This window comes from Miscanthus floridulus, unplaced genomic scaffold (assembly GCF_019320115.1).
Source record: "Miscanthus floridulus cultivar M001 unplaced genomic scaffold, ASM1932011v1 fs_552_1_2, whole genome shotgun sequence".
In the NCBI taxonomy this organism is placed as follows: Eukaryota; Viridiplantae; Streptophyta; class Magnoliopsida; order Poales; family Poaceae; genus Miscanthus; species Miscanthus floridulus.
Genome location: NW_027096931.1, coordinates 7582 through 16365, shown reverse-complemented (window position 1 = coordinate 16365; position 8784 = coordinate 7582). Strand labels below are relative to the sequence as shown.

Sequence of the window (8784 nt, the reverse complement as noted above, 5' to 3'; positions counted from 1 at the left end):
ACTGGTTAGCTGGCCTCAGTGGCACTCCTCAGGTCCTGAGTTTGACTTTCCGTAGGAGCGAATTTTAGACTGGGGTTAAAAAATCCCCTCGTCTGTCCCGTGGCCAAAGGTACAAGTCAAAAGGCACGGCCCGGTTCTCACTGGACAACGGTGCCCCTGTGTCAGGGTGGGACAGGGATTCGAGGGTTTTCTCGCCCTATGTGAGAAGGTCCTGAGTTCGACTCCCCGTGGGATCGAATTTCAGGCTGGGGTTAAAAAAATCTCATCATCTGTCCCACGGCCAAAACACAGGTCAAAAGACCCGGCCCGGTTGTTACAGGGCAACGGAGCCCCTGTGTCAGGGTAGGACAGGGGTTCGGGGGTTTTCTCGGTCTATATGAGAAGGTTCTGAGTTCGACTCCCCATGGGAGCGAATTTCAGGCTGGGGTTAAAAAAAATCCCCTCGTCTGTCCCACGGCCAAAGCACAGGTCAAAAGGCCCGGCCCGGTTCTCACAGGGCAACCGGCGTGTTCGCTGGTTGGTTTCTGGGCTGATTTGGACTGGCTGGTGTTGGTTTATTGTGAGAGAAAAACACTGTTGGCTGGTTGAATAAGCCTGACTGAAACCAACAAGCGAAAAAGGTAAACGGTGCCCTGTGTCAGGGTGGGACAGGGGTTTGGAGGGTTTCTCGGCCTGTGTGAGAAGATCCTCTCTCTTACATCAATACCCGGGGTGGCTTATCCTTGCGGGTCGAGTTTTTTTTTTTTCTTACACGGAACACCAATCATGGTAATCATAAGTGCCATCTACAAATATATGGAACGTGCACTTTCACGAGAGCCGGTAGGGGGCTCTTGGCTATCAGAACACACATAGAAGATAAAGTTCCAGCTTCAGTCAAGTTGACTGTTCTGTAGCCCTGCAGCCGGTGCCATGGCAGAGGTCACTGTAAAACGTGCAATGTATAATTGTTTCGATTTAAGTTTAGATTAAACATGCTTTGTTTCTTGAACCATCAAAACGTACATTGGGGATAAATAAACATACACATTCTATCATAAATGTTACCGTAGTCGTGCAATATACATCCATTTCAGTTTGATTTTGCAATTTTGAGATAGTGTAAGTGTGTGTTTGGCATGGCTTCGCATGGACTGCTCCTTCGCCGGAGCCGGAGCCTGGAGGCCAAAGCACCAAAACATATGGCTCCACATCCGTCCGTGTAAAATGGCTCCAGCTCCTCTATTCGGCATCTAGAAGCACTCCATCTCGCACGCCCATTTACAGCGGCACCAAAATGTGCCCAAATAGCTGAGCATCGTGCCTACTTCCTCTCCAGGGGTTTGACTCTCATGATGTTGTAGCTCATCTCAGAATAAACTCTTAACAAAGACAACCTATTCGAGAAAAAAAACTTTTACTGCATGCACTCCTTCTCGGATTACCGTGTTGCAGTTCATGTTTGATCATTTGTCTCCGAGCTTTCTAGAGCAAGTATTGGCTAGGATTTTTGAAGCGTAACACTAGTGTCCGGACGGTCCGGACACCCACGCCTGCTTCGCCCTGGTCGTTCGGATTCGCGCGTCGCCCGCGCCAGGTCCGCTCCGTGCGCCCGCGTTCGGACCGCTCCCTTCTGCTCTGCTGCTCACACCGCCTGGATGATTCGGCCCCGTCTTTTCCACACCGGCGCCTCGCCCCGCCTCTTCCACACCGCTCGGATGACTCCCCCGTCTCTTCCACACAGGCGTCGCGCCGTCTATGCCTCCTCCACACATCAACGCCGCCATGGCTCCCGCGCTAGCTCTCTCTTCCTCGCTCAATAACCCTACATCCAGATCTACTTTTGCAACACTCAGATAAAACAATTGCAACATATGTCTGAAACAAATAAAATATTTAGAACATATATTTGCAACATAGCCATTGCAACATATGCAACATTCAGATAAAACACTTGCAACATGCATCTGAAACAGATGAAACATTTTGAACAAACTCTTGTAAGATACATGTATAACCATTGCAACATGTGCAACATCCAGAAACTACTATTGCAACATCCATATAAAACATACCTCTGAAATGCGTTTTGCAACATAGGGAAGGCCGGAGCCGGTTGATTCCTGGTGTCGAGTGGTAGCCGACGGCGAGCGGTGTTGCGCACGAGCACCACCAGCTCCAGCGACAGTGCAAGAGCTTGCAACATGTGCAACATCCGGAAACTACTATTGCAACATTCATATAAAACATCTAAAACATACCTCTAAAACATACGTTTTGCAACATAGGGAAGGCCGGGAGACTGAGACCGGTCAATTCTAGGCGTCAGGTGAGAGCCGGCGGTGCGCGAGCACCGCCAGCACCAGCACAGGCATACTGTCCCTCTCCAGTCTCCACCTCAAGAGAATACCTCCAGCAACATGCCCTGCTGAATGCTGATATCTAGCCTTTGGTCAACGCAATGAATCAGCTGGGGAGCTGTCCTCCCCGTGTTAAACCCTGGAAAAGAAAAACAGAAGCTCTGAACAGGAAGAGATTGGCTAGGATTTCCCTTTGGTGGAAGTCTGGAAGACGTTATTTTCAGGGGCAAACATGAACCAGGAATCATGCAATACTCAGATGCCGCAAACAGATTCCAAGATCACTATGCATTTCTTAGAGTAAAGGACATCGGGAGATCAAATGTCACAAGTTCTTTCTCTATCTTAATTGAAGGGCAAAGCTCATGCTGTTACGTAAAAAAAAAAGGTTCATGTAGATGCCCTGTCAATGAAACCAGGATGATTTTCAAGAAAACCATCCAGCTTTGGTTTTTGATGCCCAGAGAAATCCAAACTGGATAAAACCCATCACTCAGGCATCAGTACATTCAGAATCACAAGAGTTCAGAGGATAGCAGTGGCCTGTATTTCGATTTGTATTTCATCTTGTCATATGCCAAAACAAGTGTATGGATCAATTTTCATTTTTCGGGAGAGTACTCTTGAGATATACAATTGATGGCTATGGATAACCAACAAATCTTCAGAAAATATTTCAGACTGCCTATGCTAAACTCTGGGGCGGTAAATCTCTACAGGAACAGGTTTTCTTTTGGCAGCTGCCCTCCTGGGTACCAAACCGCATCAGGGGTGGAGTTTCTAGCAAAACAAAAAACCTCTCCACTTGAGAGGGGGGGGAGGGGGGGGGGCAGAAAAATAGAAAGGATTCAATGCTATTTGCTATGCTTTTGATGATTGCTCCACTCAGGGGGTCGACACCAAACTGAATTTTTTTAGCGGTCAGCCCTGACATTCCCGGTAGTATACAGCAGTGCCTCTGACTGGCCTCTCTCACCGTTGTGCTTTCCCTTTCCCTTGTCAAGGCGGGCTCTTCGCACCGCTTGTTGGATCTGTCGCTCATGCTCTCTAAGAATCTCATCCATGTTCACTCCAGGAGGCATCAATGGTCCTGAATAGTGGATTCTGTTCTTCTTTGTGCCATTCACCTGAACAAGGAGAAAAATTCTCATCATATCGCACCAATAAACTGATTCCTACACTTTGGCAGGCATGTGTCGAACACATTCCAAGCATTCTATAGAATGACACAAAAGTGTCTATATAAACCTCTAAGAGTCAACAGCATATAGGAATGGAGGAATAAAACCGTGTACTATATGCTATGACCGAAGACTATTTTACGAAGACATTTAGACAAAACATCTATTTAAACAACCGTGGATGTTCAAAACTCACCACTGTAGGCTCTTTGTTTGCCACAGCATCATCTTTCCGATGGGAAGATGATGGTCTTTCTTGGAATTGATGATTCCATTCAGGTCTATCAGAAGGGTCAGCACCAGTGAGCTGACTGTATCTTGAACTGGACCGATGCTCTCTCAAATATTGTCTCCTGGCACTTTCCCCAAGGTTAGACATCTTAGGAGCATTGCCTCGCTGCCCAGATGCAGTAGATTGGTTGGACATCTCAGCAGTAATGATTTGGGAGGTGTGAAATCTTTGGGCCTTTGGATCCATTCCACTTGATCTGCCCAGAGTGGAGGAAGAACGGCCAGCTTGCATCAAAGGAACACGCTGAGGGTAACCATTGTCTGCAGCTCTTGCTGGCGGATCGATTGGAAATCCAGAAACAGCATCCTCCTTTGGAGTGAACTTGTAACTGCTGCTTTTGGGATTCACCTGAACTCGGCGGTGCTGCGAAGTCATGGAACACAAAATATTCAGTAACAAGAAACAGTAGAATACGACAGCATTAGTTGATATACATGGTCTATTTCGTTCTGGAATTGAATATGTAGACTCTCACAACAACAACAGCAACACAACAACAAAGCCTTTTAGTCCCAAGCAAGTTGGAGTAGGCTAGAGTGGAAACCCAACATGAGCCCCTAGTCACGGTTCAAGCACGTCTGAATATGTAGACTCTATGCATTGCAAATCCATACCAACTTCCAAACGAATACTTGGATGGTTATGTAGACTGCTAATTACAGTAATGAATATGTGTTCAGTAAGATTCAGTGATTCACTTAACTCCTAACATGTGGTACTTCGATAATTCAATAATCTCCCAGCAATATTTCGAAAGCCAAATGCTGTTACCATTTTGGCACCAGCAAAAAAAGAACAAGAACGTAAAAGACCTTGATATTTCAAGTGAATTCCAGTACCTGCAATCCATTATTGCCATCGGGTGCAGGAAGTTGCTTCCTCCGTCCGGCTTCAGCTTCCTGTCCTTTAGCAGCTGCTCTTTGCCTATAAAGAAGCCATGCGCTTGGATTGAATACGAAATGTCGAGAACAGAAGATTGGTAATGTAGATTCTTAGCATGTCATGGTTTCTGAGAGGGAATCACCTCCTAGCTTCTTCATCTCGAAGCTTAGCATCGTATTCCTTGCTTGGGGGATATTTGGGTAGACTTGATGGATCGCAGGCATAAGGCTTTGTTGTAAAGAACTATAAAGAAAACAACAAATTAACAGCAATATCACTAAACTTGTATTTCTGGATTGAACAACCAGATCCATACCAATGTTTGGATGTAAGAAACACATAAACCTAGGAGGCTAGGAGCAGTTTTAGCATCTCATATGCATGTCCAAATGTTTAATAGTAAAAGTCATTTCTGGCAACAGAAACAAGAGAAAGAACCCCTAGGGCCCAAGGCTGCAACTTAGAGAAAAACAAGAAAGAAAAATCACAGAAAAAAGTTGAAAGAAATTATGACAATGCCAAAGTCCACGTTTAGCTATAAATACAGGGGGGGAGTTAGACCAACAGGGTAAACACTGCAGAAGTACGCTATGCGTTGCGGTTTGATAACTTAGTGCAGGCAATACACCAAACATGCAGATCAAGAAATGGAAGGGCCAATTTAGCACGCACGACCAAGACATGCAGATCAACAAATGTAAGGGCCAGTACTTACTTCACTGTCAAGGGCAGATGCAGTGGTACCCCTATTCCCAGGTTCTACGGCAAGTAGATGGTCCAGAAGTGTTAAAGCAGTAGTAGGGAAGTCCTTATATACATCATTCACACATCGGCGATACGGATGCTGAGGCTTGAATATGGTAGCTCGGGATAACTTCAAATTAGCCCAAAACTCCTCTGATGGTGAACCACAAAGCTTAAAAATCTTGTGCAACTGTTCCACCTGTATGAGTGAACACAAAAGAACAGACCATTGTACATTCATATTGATGTTCATCTAAAACTACGAGGATGTATGACAAATAAATTAACCATTTATCATGAAGATAAAAAGGTACAGATAATATTATTTACTTCAAACAAGTATTGGTCCATGCGGAAGTAAAAATAGGCCTATTGCCACTCAACCTTTATGCATGTTAATAATAAGAATATGTTGTCAGATACACATATTAAAACACTAATGATGTCTTAGTGCATAAACTACAGGCATTTGAGCTAAAGATCATATCATTTTCCTTGACATTTTTAGATTCTTAACTGAAAATACCCTAGTACTCAAAAGAACTCACTCGCATTCATCTCTAAACCTTTTATGCACCAGATTTGTTCTAACAGATAGTGTAATAAAAGAAATGACAGATTTGCAGAATATTATAGCATTGTTTAGGTTATGGCAGGCAGAGAATACTCCATTATTCCTATAATGCAACCATCTGCAAGTTTGATCACAGCAAGAATAGCCAAACAGTACCTCAGTTCGTCCTGGCATGATAGGCTTCCCTGATAGCAACTCAGCAAGAATGCAACCGGCGCTCCATAGATCAACAGCAGCACCGTAGTTAGTAGCACCCAACAAAAGCTCAGGAGGCCGGTACCATAATGTTACTACACGACTTGTCAAATGTTGTTTTTGGTTGGGATTAAAGAATGTAGCTAGACCAAAATCTGCTATTTTAAGAATGCCATTATTGTCAAGTAGGAGATTTGCACCCTTTATATCCCGATGCAAGACACCACAGTTATGACAATGGTCAAGTCCAGAAAGTAGCTGTTGCATGTAACACTTGACCTGAAATGACCAATTTTCGAAGTGAGAACTTAAACCTCAATACAAATGGAAAGCCAAAGGAGAAATCTAGAGGGTAAACCTGAGGTTCTGAGAATTTTAAGCCAGGTGTAGCTGCAAGTCCTGCAAGGTCATGCTCCATGTATTCAAATACAAGATACAAGCTGCTTGACATGCGTGACGTCACCAAACCTTCAAGTTTGATAACATTTGGATGATCTAGCCTTCTTAAGATGTGAATTTCCCTTGCCATAAATCGGACACTCTCAGGGTCCATATTGGCAAACCGAACTTTCTTCAGAGCCACAATTTTTCCGTTCTCAAGATCACGTGCTTTATAAACGCTGCTATATGTACCTTGTCCTATCTGAAATATTTAAAGATGAAACGAGAAAAGTAAGGTCACATAGGATCAGTGGCTCGATACTAGTTCAAATTGTAAACAAGAACTTATTCCGTAATGTTGCATTCTGTTACAAAAAGTATAAAGCGGCTGTATTAAATGTGATAATTTAGTTGTCATGTAGTAGGAGCAGCATTGATCAAAGATGGCGGATGCTTTGTTTTTCTACTTTGTGCACTGTGTTAGTCTGTCTAGACTTTGGAGCTAGTAATGCATTTTATGCCAGAAATGGAATAGAATGACCAGGTGGTACAAAATAAACATACAAAAATATCATAAGCCTATATTTCTAGTGTTGCAATTTGTTTTCTTTATAACTAGTTCCAACCCTCAAGATTGACACTTCAAAAATTCTATGAACCCTATAAACATGTTTTGTCCAACACCTATCAAAATATCATAAGCCATAAACAACCTAAAAACAGTTATGCCCAATAGGCAATAACTCATAATTATGATTCAGAAGATAGCCAATGGAAAAGGTAGCAAGGATGATAAATTTATCACAAAAATAATGGCCATAATAACGACAAACCTTGTCCAACTTCTCGAAAGACTCGGCCCTCCGAGGTTGCCACCCACGAACCGCCTCTGCCGCGACCTCTGTGAGCCATCTTGGCCACCCTGCCGCCACATGCTCCCCCTGGATGCCATTGGGCACGTCCCTGATCCTTGGTTTGGCCTCCCCCTCCGTCCTACCACCACCACCACTGCTCCTCGGCTCTTGCTCCGCCGCACCATTGACTTGTACATCCACTGGAGGCCGCTTCCGATTCCCAGTCGTTGCAGCAACCGCCCTTTCTGCATCAACTGCACCAACCGCCAAAGTGGCTGCCTCCTCCGGCAATGCCGGCACAGCCTCAACCACCAGTGCTGGAGGCTTCCGGATCAACCTCGCCATGCTGGCATCGTTCCCGGCGCGGCGTGTGGCGCTTGAGGACGTGGCTGGCACAGGCACCCCTTCCTCATCCTCCTCCTCCAAGTCCTCATGCCTCTTGCTGGAACTGTAACTAACCAGGCGCTTCAGCGAGTTGCTCGAGGGCCGCCGGCGCGGCTTGCCGTCCCCATGGTCGTCCCCGCCGTGGAATTGCTTGGAACTGACACAGCCCATAGGACGACAGGGTGATCCCGGCGCGGGACCTCACTCCTGAACGAAGCCCAGACGACGATTTCAAGAAACCTTCTCCCAGTACGCCTCCCGCATCTGGCCGCGCGCATCAACAAGATTCAAGGACCCTCATTGCTGGCCGACCGAATTGGAGCAGGAAAGCTTGCCCCCCTCCGCAGATCCGAACGGGAATCCCACCGCAAGCGCTCCCCCCCTCACCCCAGCAGCTGCCGAATCGGAACCGTGCGATACGGAGGCGTCGGCGGGCGGCGCCCACCACGAACTGCAACTGGAGAAAAAGAAAATCGGGATATTTTCCTCCGGTTGGTTTGCTCCGCCGGAAGCGGCGGGCGACTGGGACTGGGATGGGGGGCGAATCGGGGGTGGGGAGCCTGGGGTTGGGATCAAAACCGAACCTTGCCGCCGGAAATCGCGAGACGTCGGCCCTCGGGAGATCTCCCTCCTCTCTCTGTCTCTTGCCGTCAGTGATGGCCTTTTGCTTTGGTCCTTGTTCTGTTTGGTTTTTGGCAAGCACTCGGTCAGTTGGTCGATTTCCTTTTTGTTCGGGTGTTTTATTCCTACCCATCCCCTACACCTCCCCCCCCCCCCCCCCCCCCCCCCCCCCCCCCCCTTTATATTTATGCAGACAATTACGTTGGTTGGTGAAAAAAAAGAGGAGAGAGAAACAGATATTTTTCTAGAGAGAATAAGGGGAGTAGAGTAGATAAACTGTAGTCAGCAGCATGAAAGATTTTGAATTCAAATGAAAGGTTTGGAACTTTGGATAGAT

The 8784-nt window shown here is 46.0% G+C and overlaps 1 protein-coding gene across 1 annotated transcript; it reads right to left on the bottom strand.

Annotated features, from left to right (window-relative positions):
- Positions 1-2870: 2870 nt before the first annotated feature.
- On the bottom strand, positions 2871-8566 carry LOC136532242 (probable serine/threonine-protein kinase At1g54610). Its single transcript, XM_066524844.1, has 9 exons — positions 8411-8566; positions 7422-8283; positions 6566-6850; positions 6169-6486; positions 5410-5637; positions 4837-4937; positions 4652-4736; positions 3717-4175; positions 2871-3466 (listed from the first exon to the last, which is right to left on the bottom strand). The coding sequence occupies exons 2-9, from the start codon at positions 7995-7997 to the stop codon at positions 3254-3256; spliced, it is 2265 nt and encodes a 754-aa protein (XP_066380941.1). The 5' UTR covers positions 7998-8283; positions 8411-8566; the 3' UTR covers positions 2871-3253.
- Positions 8567-8784: the final 218 nt, after the last annotated feature.

What these genes read in the sequence shown, in the direction of transcription:
- LOC136532242 (XM_066524844.1), bottom strand. Translation starts at nt 7,997, where the DNA reads ATGGGCTGTGTCAGTTCCAAGCAATTCCACGGCGGGGACGACCATGGG. An exon ending in TCATGCCAGGACGAACTGAG is followed by an intron (nt 5,638 to 6,168) that starts GTACTGTTTGGC and finishes TCACTCATACAG; the next exon opens with GTGGAACAGTTGCACAAGAT. An exon ending in CGAGATGAAGAAGCTAGGAG is followed by an intron (nt 4,737 to 4,836) that starts GTGATTCCCTCT and finishes GCTTCTTTATAG; the next exon opens with GCAAAGAGCAGCTGCTAAAG.